Consider the following 21570-nt stretch of genomic DNA (forward strand, 5'->3'; position numbering starts at 1 on the left):
CCCTTTTTGGTTCTATAGCCTTTATTGCTGCTTGCTTGGCGATGTTGCGAGAGAAAACCACGGCATTGCCAAGCACGACATTTTTTGTGATAGCCCTTGGCTAACAATATAAGATCGAATATTTAAGCCCATATGAGCATGCTGGGTAGAGCCACATGCCTTCAAGATGCATGCGTAGGTGATTGTATTTGGACACTTTGCATCCGCTGAAAACAGCCTGGACTATATCTTTGAATACATCCATACATCAATGTCTTGAATTTCTGATGGGCTTCAAGGCTAAGTTCAGACACTTTTCTCAAATACAGCATTATTTCTTTGGACCCATTAACACTGTTACATTTTCTCTGCAAACAGCGAAGCATAGTGCTTGCGGGTTTCTGCGGTCTGTCGCGCGTGGACACTAGAGGCATGGCGGCTGCGGCTCCGGCTCCGGCTCCAGATGCCTCAAAGGAGGACTCCTCTTACACGTATTGGGTGCGCAGGAGGACGGAGCAGGCTGCTCCTGACCCTCAGCCGCGGAAACTCTCCTCGCATGACATTGCTCAAGTTCCACAACCTACTAACCTTGGATCTGTTTGGAACCAGGTACTTTGGGGGCTCATGGTGCGGTTGGCACATCCCCTCATGAATGCACATTCGAATGCTCTTGGGTTCCTACAGCACCGTCTTGTACTGTGTGTGTCAGGAAAGCTTGCAGATTTCTCCTTATGCAACAAACAAATCAGTGTGCTCTAGATTTGCCAGCATTGGCGATATAAGTTCTTTTGATTGCCTTATTCTTTTCCATCGGTTTTAACTTTTGTTAGCCATTTTGTTGAATGATATACATTGCAATGCTATGCTATCTGTTGTCAAGTTTCTGTTTTCATTGTCTGATGACATGGCAGCTTGACACTGAGTACCATTCGTTTGCAGGCAGGTACATGGGAAGAGAAATGCATAACAAAGTGGGCTACGAGCAGGTTAGAGGTAAGGGGGGTGTGAATTACTTATTTTGAGCAGTAGGAATTTAATGTTTTCTGTGGGTTGAGATTTGAGGAATGCCAGGAATTACTTATGTCCCTGGAGCCGCTTCAGCTAAAGGAAGGTTATGCACAAGTTACAGAGGTTAGCAGATGTGCAGGAGAAGTATGTATATTCTCTCCTACTTAACTTCTAACGTCTTCCCTTTGATTGACTCAAGTAACTGGAAATTTTCTATGATGATGTGCAGGCAACTCTTGTGACGGTCAGAAACAAGAAGCGGTGTGGTTACAGCTACGAGATCAATTTGAAATTCAAAGGTATTGGTTTAGTACATTTGTTGGCACCCAAATTTTGTCATCATGGGTTCTCTTGCTTCCAAAGAGGAAATCATTTTTCATTGCAGGGGATTGGCAAGACTCCAAGGACCTTGGAGGTACTTTGAAAGTTCCCGAGGCTTCTTACAATGACTTAGATGATTTGCAGGTATTTCTTGTAGGCTTCGTGAGGTTTCAAAATTCTGCTGGCTTTCAAAGATCTGTGTTAGCCTGATTGACTAATTCATTAGCAATATGCACATTGTTTGATAGACTCAGTCAGGAAAAAGATGCATTCTATTGCTTTGCTTAGATTGGCCATAAAACTCTCAAACTAATTTGAGTGTCTTTTTATTGTTGGCTTCTATTCTTGTTAGTTGTATGCTCTAAGTTTGGAGGGTTAGTTAGTTACTTTTTTTCTGCTGGTTTGAACTACAAGATCTTGATTGAGGCTTGAAGACTTGTGTTTTCTGTCTATGGCATTCTTAGCCAGATTCACTGTTTTAACATAAACGCATAGGGACATATGTTCACTTACATTTATTTGTATGTAGAAATAGACATCTTAAGCATCAGTGCCTGGAATGGCCCCTTCTGGTACTCTCATTTTTTTGGGAACATGTAGGTCCAAAAGCATAGTAACAGGGAATGGCCGTTTTCGGGTCTCCGTTCCCCGTTCCCATTCCAAGTTCTCGTTCCGAATCCCCGTTCCGTGTTTCAAACGTGAGTACCCGTAACAAGGAATGGCATTTTGTTCCGCGTTCCCGTTCCTGGTAACTATGTCCAAAAGTCCATGAATGTATGATTGTGTGTACAATACGTTGCTCTTCACGACCATACTTTGGGAATCTTGGGAGTTGGGAAGCATTTTTGCATTGATGATTCAAAGAACCAATGGAAAGTGCCCTGATTGCTAATGGAATTGTCATTATTTTTCCTGGAAAGGCAGAGGTTCAAGTTTTTGATTGATGCATTGGCAAGGAAGTGTTTACTTTTTATGGAGGTGAGGTAGAGTCAAGGGCTGAGGCCCAAACCATGGAAGCTGCTTGATGTTGAACATACTGTTCTTTGGAAGAATGCAATATGCTGGATGCATGATTATTAGGATGTAGCTTGCAAATACATGAGTTTTAGAGAGTTGAGCTGTAGTAAGGGTGGAGACCTCTTGAGAACATTGGAAAATGTGTGTCTCTATCCTAGATGCAAGATTCACTTTAATACTCACGGCGTGAGGGGAAAGGCATCAAAGGCTTTAGAGTCATGTGCACATGGCTCTGTGTGCCACGTGGACATGCTTTATCGACTTCCAGAGCTAGTTTTCCCCTTCTTCCTTGATAGGAGTGTCTAGAATCCTAAGAGGATTAGTACCGACAATTTTGTGAGCGTGTTTGCAGGACTTGCATGTCCGAACGAGTCCATTAGATCAAGTTTTCCAGTTTTGGAACCCTCTTGCATAAATGGTTTGTACACGTGTTTTGTTAGATGTTATTACATTATGGTGGGCATTTGGCATGACGAGTGTTGCTAAATTGGCTTTATCTGACTGAAAAATAATTCTAAATGAATTATTGGATTTATAAGTGAGAGGGTTTTCTCGCTTGGAACATCAAGGAAAAATAATTCTAAATGAATTATTGGAATTTTAAGTGAGAGGGTTTTTCTCACTGGAGACATCCGAGTACGGAGCATTCCTAGTGCGTCATTCAAAGTAATGATAGGAGCACTGTGAAAGGGAATATCTGTAAGGCCACCAGGAACGGGTGCTTCTGATGCGTCACATGGGATGGGTGACAGGGAGCATCGGAAAGAAGTATCCGACCATCCGGGAACGGACATCTCTGATGCGTCATAGGCTGGGTGACATAGAGAATCGCGAAGGAGATTGTATTGTAAGTTTGGTAGGAAAGGACTAGGTGATGGGTATTCCTGATGCGTCACAAGGTGGGTGACGGGTGCATCGGAAAGGGGATATCCATAGACGAGAGGAAATTCCGAACTGTGTTAGAATTGTGCACAAGGAAAAGCAAGCACTTGAATGAAGATGGGTTCAGAGGAAACTTTGAGGAAAAACAGATGCTTTCTGAGAAAGCGGGATTGCTTTTCGGGAAAGCAGATGCTTTTCCACGAGGAAGTCGATGTCTGCATTGCAACTGTGCGTGTGATTGCATCCAGGGACGCCTGGGAAGTGTTGTGAAAGCATTGTTTTTAACTTATAAGGTTTTATTGAGTTTTTGGACAGATTCAGACTATTTTTAAAATATACCGGCCGCCCATTTAATAAGTGGGCAGCCATCTGATAAATAAGGCCGCAGATCAGCCAGCGTTTTCTCTCTCTCTTTTTTTGGCAGAACATCGAAAAAAATGGATTTTTTTTTTGAAAAAAAAATAAAAAAAAAATAAAAAAATGGCCGCGATCTCTACGCGAGCAGCTATTCGTGCCCATGGCCGGGAGCTATAAAAGCATCTCATGCCCTCACTCAGAGGGAAGGATCAGTTTTTACAAGAAGGAGATGTTGCTGCAGAGTTCACCCGCAAAGAAGACGTTTGCCGGTGATGCCCATGGCTGTTCCAAGTGTACCTGATGTCGCTAAGACCCAGTGCGCGAGTTCCCTCGCGAAGAAGTGCCTACGGAGCGTGTTTCCATCGCGACAAGCTGCTATTTTTCTCTGTTTTCAGCCCATAAATGTCGTAGACGGGTCTGATTTATGAGAAGGAACCCGAGAACACACCTCTTTTGTGTGTAGGATTGGAAGAGAGGAATTTGATATGTAGAGATCTCTTTCGGGGAATTGCTTTTCGAGAATCGAGTTGCGTTTCGAGCGTTGAGACTTTGAAGGTAACGATTTTCATGTTATGATCTTTGAGTATTTGATTGCAGGTGTACTTCCTCTTCGTGAGGGAGTAGGAGCAGAGGAAGGCTTGAGCCTCTGTAGGAGAAAAGCGCTTTGAGGAACTAGAGCTAGATCAGCCCAAGGGTTTCGTACCCGAGTTTGGGAAGTAGATCCACGGATCGGAGAGAGGTAGTCTCTCAAGTTGTGATCCGGAAGTTGGGATTCCCAAGTAAGGACTTCGTGTCCGGGAAAGCAGAGTTGTTCTGCGGGAAGAGGACTCTGGAAAGAGAGTTGGAAAAGAGTTGCAGGGATGCCATGCCCTGAGTCTGGAAGGTGAGATCCAGAGGCAAGAACCTTGATTCTCGAGGGATTAGAATAAGGAACGGAAGTTTCTTGGAATAGGGTTTTGCCCTAGGAATCGGAAGCTGAGGCTTCCGAGAACCATCAAGTCTTATTCTAGAACGAACGTGGTAATACGTTCGGTTCAAGTGCTTGTATAGACTTCTCCTCAGTAATAAAGATACTATTACGGGGGGGGCCAGCCCATCTTTTGGTCCCCAATACTGTGTCGATCTTCTCACTCTCTATCTCTCTCTCTATATCCTCTGGCTTCAGTAATAAGTGATAAATCCTATTTATCCGAATGTATTTTATATTGTTATGCGCTCCCGTTTGTGAGAGTGGTATCAGAGCATGGTCTCCTCTCTTTCTCTGTAAAGGAGGACGACTCTGGGAAGATATGGGAAGAAGCCATGACAAGCCAAGAGAGAAGTAAGTAGGCGGAAACCTAAGTCCTGCAGGAAAAAGCTCGCAGAGTTGGATTTTTTTTTTCTCTCTGCAAGAAGTCGACACAAGACTTGGGATTCTTTGAGAAGGCGACAAGAGCATGATGCTCAAGAACCTAGAGAATCCAAGGAGCCGAATTCTCAAGATCGTTCAGAACCCAGAAGATATCCATGAACATCAATCCAGAACCATAGCCAAGAAATTCCGTCATCTCGGGAAGGGTATGGAGAAGGTCTCTAGACCTAGGAACACTCCAGTCAAGTTTGATACTTTTGACGGAAAGGAAGATGTCCTGAAAGCTACTGCTTTCATTCGACAATTTGAAGTTGCCTTTGCAAACGGCAATTTCTGAAAAGTGTCGAAGATGAGGCATGTGACCAAACACCTCAAGGGGATTGCAAGTACTTGATGGTATACCAAAGCTCTGCAAGGAACTTACAACAAGACTTGGATTCAATTCAAAGCTGAATTTTTGGACAATTTTTTTTTCCTCTACGCTTTGAGGAAGGCATCAAAGATGATTGGGATTGGTTTGCCCAATAGGAACACGAGTGACTCAAAGCAAGTAGTGGTTCATTCTTGCCAAGATAGCTCCACTCTTGATCCTCTTTGAGGAAGGAAAGATGAAGAAATTTAACGAAGGACTTTTGCCCGGATTTTATAGACGCATCTACAAGATACTTTGCAGCAGATGGTGGAGTCAGCGATAAAAGCTGAAAGTGTACACCTTAGTGTACATAGACTTTAATCCCCGCAGTGGGACGGGAACCATTGAACACAGAAACAATGAATTTTTGTTACCTCTCCTCGAAGGATACGTTGCTATCCAGAGAAAGTTTGGAGTAAGGGAATTCAATCTAACTCCTAAGTTTTTGAATAGAAGACCCTCAAACTTTAAGTGAGAGGGCAGGTCTTTGATCAAAGTTAAATCTTTGAGGAACTCATAAACTGCGTATTGCTTTTATGCACGAGATATGCATGTGTCTAACGAGGACAATCACTCTCGAGTGTTTATGAGAGTAGAATTGAGTTGAAACATTGCTGCGATGGATTGGTTTGCTCAAATATCCGAAAGGTCAACTATTGATCTCGTATCCGGTAGTTCACCAACAAATTACCTGCTATTGCGGGTAGGACGGCAGAAAGGAAGGAACCATTCCGAGATTTCAACCAAGAACAGCTTTCACTAAGCTTGAGTACCTTATGAACCAACACCCTCTACCCGATAAGGGAGAACATGGTAGTGCTTTTCGCACAAGTGAATGAACACTCTCTTTATGAGGGAAGGAACAAGCGACGACCACGGACTGTGCTCGAGAATCCACGGATTGAAATCCTAGTTTATTTAATGAGCGGGTTTTGCACTAAGAATGAGCCAAGGGATCGTCAGGTTGAGCGCCTTCGCTCTAAGGATCTTACGAAGGGAAGGTAATTTCCCAGGTACATCAAAACTACACAGCTTAAGAATTATGTACACCTTTGGGTACATGGATAACACACGAAGATGCAGACCTATGCCAAGGTGGGTCATCTACCAGTTGATTTTTTTTCCGCTGAACGGAATGAGATGAACCAACTTCCTTTTTAGGAACTGGACGGGAGTTTGTTATACTCTCTTGAGCGCCTTTTTGCGCGCAAGGATATTCCGACACGAGAATCTCTATTTGAGATGTGTTCGGTAGAAGGAATTTGAGTTTCTCTACGGAGAAGAGGTTTTCTGATGGTCGTTGATTATTGAGTACGCTATGTGCTTTTACCATTATAGTAGCAACTTTTGGTTGCGGTATATGTTTCTCCATGAGCAGGTCAAGTAGCATTTACATGCTGCTGGAATAAATTCGAACTATTATGTTCGTAAGAGTAAAATTCGCCAACCGTTTTAAAATGGTAACAATTACCTTAACCACATATGGGAGAACATCCCTGAGAATCAAAGAGGGTTCGCTCTATTGTGAACCGGGTTTGAACGTACGTTCAGAAAATGCTATGGCTAGAATCCTATCTACCTGAGATTTTGCAAGTCGTCATTGATGCTCGTAAGGCGAATCATTTTTTATGATTTTGTAAGGAAGAGACGCTAATGGGCGTCGGGAAAACATTGCTGGTGGTAATAACTCGCAGGAGGGAAAAAATTGGAAGGAAGTGCCGCTGTGCACAAGGAATCTTCGGATTGGAACCGTCCGCCTACGTTGAGCGACGGCCCGGAACAAGAACCTTCTTTAAGGTGATCGCAAATTGTGAAAGAAACACATCGAGCTTAATCCTCTATGACTTGGGCATTCCCTATGTGGGAGGACACAAGAGGTTTAATACCCTCTGGACTAACAGTGCAGGATTATGCGCAAGGACAGATACCTAGATTGATTTCTAGGAAGATTATTCTTCTCGAATTTGAGAAGACGGAATCAAGTTAATAGAGTTTCGGATAAGGAAACTTTGGATCAGAACAATTGGCCTACCCAAAGCAAAGGCCCGGAATAAGAACTTACTTTGGTAAGATGACACACTTTGTGTGCCCCACAGGACGATTCACATGAGCTTAATGCTCTCGACATGCCCTATGTGAGAGGACACGAGAGGTTTAATATCCTCAGGACTAATAGCGCAAGGTTATGTGCAATGGCAAAGACCTAGATTGATTTCTAGGAGGATTATTCTTCTCGGGATTGAGAAGGTGGAATTGAGTTAACAGATTCTCGGATGAGGAAACTTCCAATTTGTTGGAAAGACGCGAATGACGAGTTCTTACCCGACTCGCAAGTTTAATGAAAGGTGAAGGATATCCTCGAGGTACTAGAGGAAAGACATGATCCGGTAAGGTAAGTATTGAATTATTGAATTTTTGTTTAATTTCATTTTTAAGTTCTCTACTGAGAAAGGACAAGCTCAACTCACCATTGAGCAAGATTTGGAATTTTTCCGGTTTCTTCCCGGCAGTTTTGTTGAATCTCTACAGTTGAGGACAACTGTTTATAAGTGAGGGATGTTGCTAAATTGGCTTTATCTGACAGAAAAATAATTCTAAATGAATTATTGGATTTATAAGTGAGAGGGTTTTCTCGCTTGGAACATCAAGGAAAAATAATTCTAAATGAATTATTGGAATTTTAAGTGAGAGGGTTTTTCTCACTGGAGACATCCGAGTATGGAGTATTCCTAGTGCGTCATTCAAAGTAATGATAGGAGCACTGTGAAAGGGAATATTTGTAAGGCCACCAGGAACGGGTGCTTCTGATACGTCACATGGGATGGGTGACAGGGAGCATCGGAAAGAAGTATCCGACCATCCGGGAACGGACATCTCTGATGCGTCATAGGCTGGGTGACATAGAGAATCGCGAAGGAGATTGTATTGTAAGTTCGGTAGGAAAGGACTAGGTGATGGGTATTCCTGATGCGTCACAAGGTGGGTGACGGGTGCATCGGAAAGGGGATATCCATAGTCGAGAGGAAATTCCGAATTGTGTTAGAATTGTGCACAAGGAAAAGCAAGCACTTGAATGAAGATGGGTTCAGAGGAAACTTTGAGGAAAAACAGATGCTTTCTGAGAAAGCGGGATTGCTTTTCGGGAAAGCAGATGCTTTTTCGCGAGGAAGTCGATGTCTGCATTGCAACTGTGCGTGTGATTGCATCCAGGGACGCCTAGGAAGTGTTGTGAAAGCATTGTTTTTAACTTATAAGGTTTTATTGAGTTTTTGGACAGATTCAGACTATTTTTAAAATATGCCGGCCGCCCATTTAATAAGTGGGCAGCCATCTGATAAATAAGGCCGCAGATCAGCCAGCGTTTTCTCTCTCTCTTTTTTTGGCAGAACATCGAAAACAAAAAATGATATTTTATGAAAAAATAAAATAAAAAAATAAATAAAAAAATGGCCGCGATCTCTACGCGAGTAGCTATTCGTGTCCGTGGCCGGGAGCTCTAAAAGCATCTCATGCCCTCACTCAGAGGGAAGGATCAGTGTTTACAAGAAGGAGATGCTGCCGCAGAGTTCACCCGCAAAGAAGACGCTTGCCGGTGATGCCCATGGCTGTTCCAAGTGTACCCGATGTCGCTAAGACCCAGTGCGCGAGTTCCCTCGCGAAGAAGTGCCTACGGAGCGTGTTTCCATCGCGACAAGCTGCTGTTTTTCTCTGTTTTCAGCCCATAAATGTCGTAGATGGGGCTGATTTATAAGAAGGAATTCGAGAACACACCTCTTTTGTGTGTAGGATTGGAAGAGAGGAATTTTCTATGTAGAGATCTGTTCCGGGGAATTGCTTTTCGAGAATCGAGTTGCGTTTCGAGCGTCGAGACTTTGAAGGTAACGATTTTCATGTTATGATCTTTGAGTATTTGATTGCAGGTGTACTTCCTCTTCGTGAGGGAGTAGGAGCAGAGGAAGGCACGAGCCTCTGCAGGAGAAAAGCGCTCTGAGGAACTAGAGCCAGATCAGCCCAAGGGTTTCGTACCCGAGTTTGGGAAGTAGATCCACGGATTGGAGAGAGGTAGTCTCTCAAGTTGTGATCCGGAAGTTGAGATTCCCAAGTAAGGACTTCATGTCTGTAAAAGCAGAGTTGTTTTGTGGGAAGAGGACTCTGGAAGAGAGTTTGAAAAGAGTTGCAGGGATGCCATGCCCTGAGTCTGGAAGGTGAGATCCAAAGGCGAGAACCTTGATTCTCGAGGAATTAGAATAAGGAACTGAAGTTTCTTGGAATAGGGTTTTGCCCTAGGAATCGGAAGCTGAGGCTTCCGAGAACCATCAAGTCTTATTCTAGAACGAACGTGGTAATACGTTCGGTTCAAGTGCTTGTATAGACTTCTCCTCAGTAATAAAGATACTATTACGGGGGGGGGGACCAACCCATCTTCTGGTCCCCAGTAGTGTGTTGATCTTCTCACTCTCTATCTCTCTCTCTATATCCTCTGGCTTCAGTAATAAGTGATAAATCCTATTTATCCGAATGTATTTTATATTGTTATGCGCTCCCGTTTGTGACAACGAGCATGAAAAAACGTCTCCTTTCCCTTTTTCCTTCTCAGGCGTGTCTTCTCAAACCGTAAGAGCACCCATTGTTCTCCTTCAATTTCAAATCGCGACGATGGCGATTTGCTGCCTTTTTCAGTCTTTCTTGAGATTTCTGCAAAGCCTCGCGGACCTTCGCAGAAGCCGTGCCCAAGTCACGCGTGTAATCATCGGCTTCAAAAATCTTATCTTTCGTGCTTAGGAAGGGTGGAACCTTCGTAGCACCTTCAATAATCTCAAATGGCGCTTTCCCCTACGAAGAGTGTATGACGTTATTGTAGGCAAATTCCACCAAAGGTAAATACTTTTCCCATTGAGTCTTCTAATCCGAGATGTAAGACTTCAATAAATCTAGTATCACTGAATTGGCAATCTCAGATTGCCCGTTAGTATGCGGATGGAAAGAGAACTGCAACCGCGTGCCAATGTTCTCCCAAATAGCCTTACAAAACAAACTCGTGAATCTGGGGTCCTGTCGGAGACAATCGTCTCGGGCATGCTATGTAATCTAAAGATCTAGGCCACAAACAGTCTTGCTAAGTGATCCGGCTTGACTGTTTTCTTCACTGGAATGAAATGAGCTTGCTTGCTAAATCTGTCAATAATAGTCTAGATACCATCGTGACCACCGTGTGTTCTCGGGAGAAAAAAAAATGAAATCCATTGCAATACTTTTCCAAGGGCGGGTGGGTATGGGTAAAGGCTGTAACAATCCCTGTGCTTTATGCTTCTCAAACTTGACCTTCTGGCATACCAAGCAAGTGGGCACAAACTCGTCTACATCCTTCTTGAGTCTCGGCCAAAAGAAGTATCTCTACCCCTTTCAAGGTGGTAGCAATGCCGCGGTGACCCGTAAAAGGTGGACAGTGGCATTCGGTCATAACCTTTTCCCTCAACGACTATGTAACGCACCACATGGTTTTCCTCATCAAGTAGCCATTCCGAATGGAATATCCCGCTACTATCTTCCCATTCCGTATCCGAGCGAAAATATCTGCAAAATTTGTATCTGTGGCATACTGCTCGACCGTATCCTCGAAGCTCCTATGATGTATTGTGGAAATAGCGAGAACCAATGGCTTCCGAGACAAAGTATCTGCCACCAAGTTCTTCTGTCCTTGCACATGGACAATCTGGAAGTGAAATTGTGACAAGATGTTCGCCCATCGCATCTGCTTTCCGATAGCTGCTTCTATGACAAGAAGTAACGTAAACTCGGATGGTCTGTGAAGACAGTAAAATCCGCTTCGAGTAGGTAATATCGCCACTGAGTAAGAGCATGGATAACCGCCAAAAGCTCTTTCTCATAAATCTGTGCTGTCAATTCCGGCCTTGAGAACAATCGGCTCTCGTAGGCAATGACATGGCCTTCTTGCATTAAGACCGCACCCAGACTACGACCACAAGCATCACAATAGACTTAAAATGACTTCTGCAAGTCCGGCAAAGTCAAAACTGGTCCTGTAGTCAATTTCTCTTTCAATGTCTGAAAGGCAGTCACCTCTATGGGTCCCCACGAGAAAGGGACTCCTTTCTGTGTCAAAATATGCAAAGGGGAAGCAACCTATGCAAACTTTCTAATGAACCGCCTGTAGTACGAACGCAAGCCCAAGAAGCTTCTAACTTCATGGACATTCTTCAAATCGGGCCAATCACGGATAGTCTCTATCTTGTCTGGGTCCATTTGCACTCTTGCTACTGACACAATGTGTCCCAAAAAGTGCATCTCTGATAGGAAAAATTCACTTTTCTTTGCATTAATCACCAACTTGTGATCTCGTAATGCTTGAAAGACCTGCAGCGGATGTTCTCTATGTTCTGCCTCATCCTTGAAGAAAACAATGATGTTGTCAAAGAAAGTGCCAACAAATAGTCTGTACTCTCGAAAAATCGTGTCCATCATCCGGTTAAATGTCGTAGGAGCATTCGTGAGGCCAAAGGCATCACGAAAAACTCAAATAACCCAAAAGTCGTCCGAAAAACTGTCTTGTAGACATCTCCTTGCGCGATTCGGGTATGATGATATCCGGTCTTCAAGTCGATCTTGCTAAAGCACAAGGATCCCTGTAGTCGGTCAAGAATATCATCGATCCTAGGAATCGGAAATCTGTTCTTGATGGTGATTTTGTTGAGAGCTCTATAATCGATGCACATTCTTCAAGATCCGTCTTTCTTCAAAACCAACAACATTGGAGAGCAGTACGGTGAAGTACTAGGCTGGACAAGACCCTTTGGTGTAATGGCTACGTCCTTGCCGGCTGTCGCTAGAACTGCCTCTGCTACTGGTCCCATGCGATCGGGTGTGATCTCGAGATGCGTCGGCAATTCTGGTGAAATGAAGTTGGCCTTGGCTTCTCCATCAAAGAAAATCAGGGCTTCTTGGTCTTTCACTTTGCCCCATGCTCGGCAAAGTTCTTTAATCTCGTCAATCGTATTTGGGTAAGTACCCATGCAATCTGGAACCAGTCTTGCTTTCATCTTGCCTCCGTCCACGTTCCTCAGTTGCTTTCGAACTCTCAGGCCTGTCTTCATCCTCGTCGTTCTGTTCTTTCGGTGCCTTTTTAGGGCACTTCGCGGAGATGTGCCCCGTTTCCCCGCATCCAAAACACTTCCCCTCTTTGATGTAAAGAGCTCTCTCTCGAAGAGTGAGCTTGGGTCGTGCATCCTTTTCTTTCTTTTTTGGGTTGCTCTTCCTCTATCTACTTTCATTGTTCCAAGTTTGTTCGGTCCTTTGCGTCATGATTTCATCTGTGGGGTAGGTCAAACTGCCTGAATGAATGGCAAAACCCCGTTTCGCATGACTTATCAGTTTGTGAATGGAACCTGACTTTTGCTCTAAGTAGTGATCTTGGATCTCTGTAGGAAGTCCCAAGGTAAACCGCTCAATCTGTTCTTTGGACGAGATCTTCTTAAATGAAGAGGCTGCTAGAAAAGAGCTCCAAAATCTCTCGCAATATGCGTCCAATTTATCCTTCTTGGTCATCCGAAGATGGTTCCAAGCAGTTCGTATGTCGCATTCGTACTCTCGAGTCAACCAAGAAGAAATAAAAAGCCTTTTAAATTTCAGCCATTTAAGTGGCGCTGTCTGGTTCAATAGAAGCATGGACCACCAAGTTCGAGCATTTCCCTTGAAGTAAGAGGTAGCCTCCCGAATCTTGGAGTGCTTCGAGTAACGCCCTCCAGAGAAAGCTATGTCAAACTACTGTATGAAGGCCAAAGCCCTCGAAGCATCTCGATATCCAGAAAACGAGTCAAATTTAATTGACTGTCTACCTTCTTTAAACTCTCGGACTTTCTTGCTTTTATCCTCCAGAAAGTCATACTGGTTGGCTTTATAAAAATTCTTCTTCTTTGTATAGAATCTGTGGTCATCAGAATCCGAACTGTTTGAAGACGAGTCCTCTGTAGAACTCTCAGAAACTGGGCGAAATCTAGGCTTTTTTGCCTTTTTCTTGCCCTTTCCGAAGCTTTGCTTTTTCCCTTTTCTGTCTTCTTTGCTTGAGTCAGAGGAGCTGGAAGAACTGTTAGAAGAAGAAGAAGAAGAAGAATTGGGTACTCCTTCAAATCGCACACATGCTTCTTCTGCTTTCTTGTCGAGGCAAAAGTAGATTGACGATTCAAATAACCCGGGAAGTCAGCGCCTTTCTTCTGCCTTTTGTCGTGCTTTTTGACTTTGTTCTGCGCGTCAAAAAGTTGAGAAATCCGTGTATCAACCACCTCTTCTAATTCTTGCTTTGTAAACATCTTTGGAGTAGGAGGTTTCTTGAGTGCCGGTTTAAGGGGTGGTTCTGTGGTTTGCTGCCACTGTGCATACACCTTGTCGAAGTGGGTCATAAATTTTGCAAATTTTGGGTCCTTCGCAAAATTCAACATTATCTTTCCTGCATCGTCGATCAATCGTCGACGCTCCATCTCTTCAAGCCTCGCCTAAGTAGGCCGAGGCGGGCCGTACTCCTCGTGTGAATCTTCTTCGTGATCTCTTCCCGCGTGTCCGGATGCAGAGGAAGTTGACTGATCTCTGTCTGTGTGAATCCATACGTGCCGCGTAAAAAGGATCAGATTTCCCGGTAGAAGTGAAATCGGCCGTGCTCTGATACCACTTTAACAGACCTGGTCACTCCAAGTCAAGATTTTACCGCGACACGACAGGAATTCACTTCAAACAGTTCACAGTTCACAATTGATTTGACACGGGCCCAGCGGAGTTCCGTGCCTAGAGATATTGGCCCCAAAGAGTGGCGTCCCTTTCGGTATTTGTTTTTGTATTAATCTTTTGCACAAAGTACAGGGAGTGGCTGGGTCTCACTCTCAGACTCTGCGTCCATATGCTCTGAGAAGTGGGAGCCCAAGCCACGCTTATAAAGAGTTACAGGGATGCTAAAAGCAGAGCCCCAAAAGCTGCCCATAAAAAGCTGCCCCAAAAATAGGCTTACAAAGCAACCTTTAAAAAATAAAGCTCTCTCTCTCTCTCTCTCTCTCTCTCTCTCTCGCTAAATTACCTGAAATAAAGCAAGCCCAAAAAGCTGAATAGGATTTTCGTACGATCAGCCAATGCTTTTTGCGTAGAGACTGGTCACTGCCCGTACAACCTGTCGTACCAGTCTGCCATGTCAGCCTGAATCTGTACGCTGCCTGCCACGTGGGCCTTCCGGGATTTGCGCCGCAATCAGCGGGCCTGCCACGTCATCACTTCAGCGGGCGGGTGTGTGTGTACAACCATCCACGTCACCAGTTTGTGACACATAGGTCACTACTTGAGTACTTTACAAAAGTAAGATGATTGGACTGAAGCTGTAATAAACTGCGGACGTGTCAAAGCCTAAAGAATGGAGCCAACTTACAGATGATGTGGCTGCCTGAGAGCAAAATCCCTAACCCTAATTTTTGCAAGAAACCCTAACTGCTGAAACCCTAATTTTGGAAACCCCAACCCTAAAACCTGCAAACCCTAATTCTAGAAATCCTAAGAAGAATAAGTAACAGAAGAAGAAGTCCTACCAACTTATGGGGATCCTGTCCGATGGGGCCCCAAGTGACATAAGGCATTAAAAATAAAGCAGAACACACTCAAAAGACTTTGCACATCAAAATATGATGATGTGGCACCTGTACGGACGTTCCGAAATTCGCAACGTATTTTTAGGGAAATCCCGAAATTTTAGGAAAGTGATTTTTTGGGGTCAGCTTTTCATATTTGATGCTTTTAGGCTTTGGGCCTTTAAATATGAGCCTTGGGGGCCCTCTCTGGCACTTTTTAGCGCGTAGATTGCAGAGCAGGTGCTCCCCGGCTGTTGTACTTTGCGAATCAACAGTAATATAAAGAAATACCGAAAGGGGCGCCAAGGTTTGGGGCCAATACTCTCTGGGGTGAAATTCCGCCACTCCGTGTCGCGTGTTGTCTCTCTCTCTCTCTCTCTCTCTTTCAGTTCAAATGTTATTGAAGTGCTAAAAGTCTGTTCAGTCTGTTCTTTTCTATTGGCATGTGGTGCTCGCCTTGTGACAGAAGCAGAATTCAAAAGGATCAGAAAGAAAGGATATGGATACTTCTTGAGGGATGGCTACTTAAACATCCTAAAAGAAGAGATCGGACTCCATTGCGAGTAGTATTTGATAAGCCTTCTCAACACAAAATTATCAAAGAGCTTCATGAAAGCCTATATGTTGGACATCGAGGTGTATGGGCTACTTTTTCCAAAGTGAAAGAAAGATATTGGTGGAAAGGTATGTATAAGGATGTAGCAGATTTTGTGGAGTCTTGTCACGTGCCAAATGTATTCCTCGCGATGGATTGCATCCTACATACCCATTAGCTATGCACTATAAATGGGTTGTCGATCTAGTCACAATGCCTTTAGGACTTTGGCAAATGAGATACTTGGTACTTGCACGAGAAGACTTGACAAATCAAGTGGAAGGGCACGCATTGAGGACAAAAACTACAGAAGCTGTTTGTAAATTTTTGCTTGAAGATGTAATTTGCTGCTATGGTTGTGTGGGACAGATAATTGCTGATAGAGGTGAGTTAGATGCAGATGAAGCAAGGGATTTCTTTACAAGAATTGGTATCAAGCTAGCCTTGACCTATGCTTATAATACAGAGGGAAATGGGAAAAGTGAAAGAGGACATCCTCCTATCGTCAAAGCTTTGGCTAAGGCATGCAAAGGTAGAATGCTTGAATGGCCAAGGTTGCTACCATATGCTTTATGGGCTGACCGTACAACTCATAGCTCAGTGATTGGTTACATGTCTATTGAATTGATGTATGGTTAGAAGCCAGTAATGCCAATTCAGGTAGTTCCTACTTGGAACATGTTACCTTGGGAAGATGGTGTAAGCAGGAAAAATCTACTTGCATTGCGCATAAGGCAATTGGAAAGAAGATAGGAAGACATAGAGATTGCAAAAGCTCGATTGAAGGATGGAAGACTAAAGAATAAAGATATTTTTGATAAAAGACATAGGCTTCGACCAAAGCCTATTGAAGAGGGTGATTGGGTGTAATGTATGATAGTAGCCTTGACAACCAACACACCACACAAAGGAAGTTTGCAAAAAGGTTGTTTGGGCCGTATATTGTCAAACATGTGCATGGAAACGCTACATATACCTTGAGGGAGCTCAATGGAACAGAGCTCAAAGTTTCCATAGTAGGCAAAAGAATCAAGATGTTCAAGAGGAGACATGATAATGATCCTTTTGATTCACAACAAAATGATGATGAAGAACCTAATGACATTGCCACGGATGAGGATGAAGAAGCAGAGGATGATCTTCCAAACTTTGTAGAATATGAAAATGACATCCAAATATTTGTGGATCTTAATGAAGATTAAACCTACATAAGCAAAATGTTGGCACATGCCGGAGGATGTGGAGGTTCAGAGGGGTGGATGTCGTGCCGTGGCGCGTACATAGTGTGAAATAAAAACATTCACCTCACTTTTGACACCTTTTGATGCATGGAAATAATAGTAATCATGTACATATTGCGATATATACTGAAGTGGCTACTACGGTCACTATCATGTACATATCTATTCGGGGAGTCGTGGCCTTGGATGTGGCGTCTTTGCGTGTTTTCCCACTTAATAAGATGCCTAATTTGATTTTGTGATGTACATATTTCAAGCGTTCCATGGTGACACACTCATCTTGTCTACAAAGATTGATGTAGGCAAAAATTGTTGAAAATAGCAACTAACAGGTGTTGTCGCAAAATTGCATGGAAAGTGACCCAAAATGCAATATTGATGAAAAATGATGCATATCTCTGCTTTTTATGCTTATGTGAGTGACCTCACAAACTTAGGGATTTTCTGACTTCATTTGGGATTGTTTTATTAAAAAATGAGCTGAAAATGGCCAAGTTTTGGTCTGAAGCGGAGAAATGGCCTACAAATTGACACATCAACTGAAAATGCTGTGGGGAAGAGAGAGAAGGTTGCTTTTTAGTGGAAAAACGTGCAATTTTGCTCTATTGTGCAATTGCTTCTATGGTTGCTCAATCTATGTGTAGTGCAGTCCCATCTCTTTGCAATCTTGTGTCTGAGCTTGTGAGTGAGTGAATTAGGGTTTTCCCTTATCAAAATGGTGTGTGGCGCCTGGGCTTCAATTTAGAAGCTCTTAAATCTCTGTAAAATCAGAAAATGGTCATCGTGAAGGTGGAAGCTCATGTATTCATTTCAACTGTTTAATGTTACGACTATGCAATTGGAGGTGAGTACACGATTTTATGAAAGAGGTTTGGGTTTTGATGGGGATTTGTGCTTGTATGCGCATTGAGGGTTCATGGCTGAAAGTTTAGTATTCTTAATTGCTCCGTTTAAGTGAAATTGAATGTGAATTGGTGAACCTTTCATCACGAACTCGCTTACGAAAACAAGCAAATCCCAAGCACAATAGGGGAGAAGGTTTGAGATTGTCATGTCACGAACACTCTTAAATTTTGAGTCATCTTTAGAAAGAGAAATCGCCCTACCTAGTTCCCAACAGAAGTCACTTAAAAATAATAAGTGAAAATTGGCTAAAATAGGGAAAATAGGTCTATGCATTGTAAAAATGCTCCTGATGGAAATCTGATGATCATGTTGTGTGCAACCAGAGGATATGCATCTACTCTAATAAGTGCCTAGACATGCACGGTCTGCGAAGAGACTCACAAAAGTGCCAGAACACTTTCTAATCTAGTTGAATTGAACCCATTTTATGAAGTAGCTTGTCCACGTACACATAGGGTTAGATGTGCACGTGACATCCCCTCCTTTTCAAAGTGAGGTACATGTACTGAACTGTATGGCGTCGAGGGAGATCGCCAACAGCGTCTGGATGAATATTGGGAAGGACTCTTCACCAGCCCACTTTGATGTGTGGGTCGTGTGATACTTGAACTTCATAAAGGTCTGCAACGCTTGCTTCTTTGGGCCACGCCGAAAGCGACACAAAGTCATCTGTGGCTCCTTCAATGCTTCAACTTCGTCTAAGGTCATGCGTCTACCTTCTTCAAGAATCTCCGAGGATGAAAATTCTTGAAACCACTTCCAACACAAAAACATGAACATACCGATCCCATGTAAAGTGACTTGAAAAATTCTAGTCTTCTTCAGAGACTGTGCATGCAATGTAGATGAACATATAGACAGAGTGCCAAACCGTTCATGAAACACACGCAAACAATGGAATCGAAACTTGTCTTTCTGATCCAAATCTATCAACTGTGGCAATTCACAATGGAAATGCCGATGCTTGATGCTCAATCTTTCTTGTGCTCTTTCGGATACTGTGTCATGCCAAGGAAGAGACATGGAATGTGAATTTCTTGAATGCAAACATTTCAGCTTTTCATGAGTAATCCGCATACATCCGTGCTCATTCATAAGTGAATCGTGCTCATCGTACAATATGTCATGCCTGTGAAAAGGGATCACTTAAGGACGGTGACTAAAATATAGGAAAGCATCACGAATGAAACACTGGAATAATGCGTGCTGACTAATCATTTGAACACATAATACTTCATGTGGAGGTTCTTTGGACCTCGACTCGAGAGCCAAGATCGGTTCTGCGTGATTGATCGAATCTGCAATGAGGTTAGCTTCACTAGACAAAGTATCAACTAAACCATCATCCTTGTGAACAACCAAATCTTTATCATGCAAATCATCATGCTCATGAATAATCACATCTTGATCATGCAAATCATCATGCTTATCGTTATCATGCAAATCATGTGGGTCGTGCTTTGGAGAAGAAAAGACTGAGAGAGTCTCCTTCTCCTGATTCTTTGCAATCTTCGCCTGCACATTAGAAATGAGAGATGAAGAATGAACAACTTGCTCTCTATGAATGACAATGGGAGAGTCACTCTTGGCATTGAAAGCGAAAGTATTTTCCGCTCAATCAATGAGAGGGTTATGCTCACGAAACCATTGAATGCCCAAAAGCATATCACATCCTGAAAGAGAAGAGACTACAAATTTTCTGCGGAAGGACACTTGTTGAACAGTGAACAAAACATAAAGGCACTCTTGCGTGATGAGAGAGTCCATACCGGGAGAGAAACCTGACACCTCAAAAGGAAATGTCATGCTAATCTCCAAGCGGGCTCTTTCGACAAGAGAGTCACTAATCAAATCATGCATACTGCCTGGGTCAAACAATATGACAAAACGTTGACCCTTCACATGACCGTAACACTTAATGAGAGACTCATCAATGGGAGGATCATGAGAAACTGGGGTCACACGTGTTCTCATTTATTGCATTGACAGAGGAAGTGGGTTCTGTGGGTTCTTTAGAGTCATTAGATTCAAGCTTAGGACATGTTCTTTTTATGTGACCCTTGATGTGACAATGGAAACGACGACCTTCCTTAGAATAAATGCTTTGTTCTTCCGACCTGATGTATCCTCCTAAAATGCCTTGTTCTACCTTTTCATTTGGAGTGAGCTTAGGTTTAGTAATTGTGTTAGCTTTACCCTTAGGTTCATTTGGAGAGTTCTTTTCTGAGAGTCTAGATGAAGATTGGTAAGAAGTGTTCCCATTCTTATCATTCTTACTGTTCTTACCATTCTGAGAAGTCTGTGTGGTACTTGGAGAAGTCTTGTTTTCCTTAGGCTTTCCCTTGTTGTGCTTCATCTCCTGTGCAAGAGCAATCTCTACCGCCTTGTTGAGATCGATTGGATCGAATACCTCGACAACAAACTTGATATACTCGTCCATAAAGAAATGCCTCCTTGCGCTTATCATCCAATTGCGTAATTGGGTGCCGAGCTGCAAAACACGATTAGAGAAAGACATAACTGGCATACCATTTTGCTCGAGACCGTGCTAATCCTCTTTCAACCGTGCTAGATTCTGTGGTGGCATAAACCGCGCCTTGAGCTTGTCTTGGAAGGCGGTCCAATTGAAGGAAAGAGGCACGCCTTCCTCGGCTTCCTCCAGGTGCGCGGTCAACTGTGCCTCTTGCCATGCGTGGTACCAATTAATGGCATCACCGGCAAGGTACATAGTTGGCGTCAAAACTTTGCTATTTCCTCTCTTCTTAGTTGTCGCAAAATAAGCATTAAATTGATGCAACCAAGAATGAATAATCGTAGCATCTATCTTACCATCATACTTACTGAACGTGATCTTCTCTGTGACGGGGTTGTTGGAGTCCGAGTCTCGGCTTGCGCCACTTGATGAACTACCAACATCTTTGGTCGGCTCGGGTTTCGAGGTGAGAACCTATCGGACCAACTCTTGCATGCGTAGGTCTCTCTGTACCTCACGCTCTGCCTCCAAGGCCGCTCGTCTTTCTTCGCGTGCTTCGCGCTCACGCTTCCAAGGCAACGCGATTCGCTTCTTGTTGTGCTATCATGTCCATCATCGACTTGACCAAGGCCTCCATAGGATTTGGTGAAAACCGTGGTGTAGATGGGGAAGGGGGAGGGTCGGAAAAACCTCCTTGGGGGGGGGGATTCTTCTTCACCACCCTCATGCTCATCACCTTCATGCGAAGTATCTTCGGGTGATGACCATATACTGAAGTCTTGGGTTCTTAAGTTCACGAGGAACTTAGGTTCTTGTGGGTCTTGAGGTTTTGGAGTCTTGAGGTTCTGGAGTCTTGAGGTTCTTGAGGTTCTTCTTTAGCTTACAATCTGCGTTAGAGAAGGATCTTCTCTTACCCAAGCTCTTCTCTTTCCCGTGGGCGCACCCCTTGGCAGCCTTGCACTCACACCAAGGTTGCTTTTTCCCACCTCACGTCGAGTGGCCGGCCGCTAAGTGCACAGTCCGCTCTCAATGATTGAAAAGAGAGACAAGGGGAGGTTGGATAAGCCCTTCTTTCTTGGGATTTTGGTCACTCTTCAAAAACATGATTAGGAATCGACACGCCCAAGAGGACTTGGGTTACGTGCGACCGCAACAAGCAAAAAAATTACGTGGTTCTTTCCTTGAGTGATACAGAACATTGCCAAAGCTCTGATACCAATGTAAGGTGCAGCGGAAGTGAATGTTGAACTTTGCTCAAGAATCAAGATGAGTGCTCCGAACTGTGCTCAAGTGTTCCTTTTACTTACAGAAGGGAGAGCCTTCCGTTCCTTTAGTGAGAGAGTGCAATGGACACAAACAAAGTGGTGAACATTGTGAATGAAAGTGCATGAGACTGAGAGATAGAGAGAGA

General features: G+C 43.6%; 1 protein-coding gene across 1 annotated transcript in view; it reads left to right on the forward strand.

The window, feature by feature from the left end:
• The first annotated feature begins 320 nt into the window (after nt 1-320).
• The window catches only part of LOC147437738 (chaperone binding / ATPase activator), a 35214-nt gene continuing 13964 nt past the window's right edge, over nt 321-21570 (forward strand). The window contains exons 1-5 of the mRNA XM_086487223.1: nt 321-588; nt 919-972; nt 1051-1131; nt 1217-1286; nt 1373-1452. Of these exons, the coding sequence (XP_086343349.1) occupies nt 412-588; nt 919-972; nt 1051-1131; nt 1217-1286; nt 1373-1452 (462 nt within the window). The 5' untranslated portion in view covers nt 321-411. The remainder of the gene's footprint in view (nt 589-918; nt 973-1050; nt 1132-1216; nt 1287-1372; nt 1453-21570) is intronic.

Source organism: Adiantum capillus-veneris, chromosome 17 (assembly GCF_014529385.1).
Source record: "Adiantum capillus-veneris isolate H3 chromosome 17, ASM1452938v2, whole genome shotgun sequence".
Taxonomy (NCBI): Eukaryota; Viridiplantae; Streptophyta; class Polypodiopsida; order Polypodiales; family Pteridaceae; genus Adiantum; species Adiantum capillus-veneris.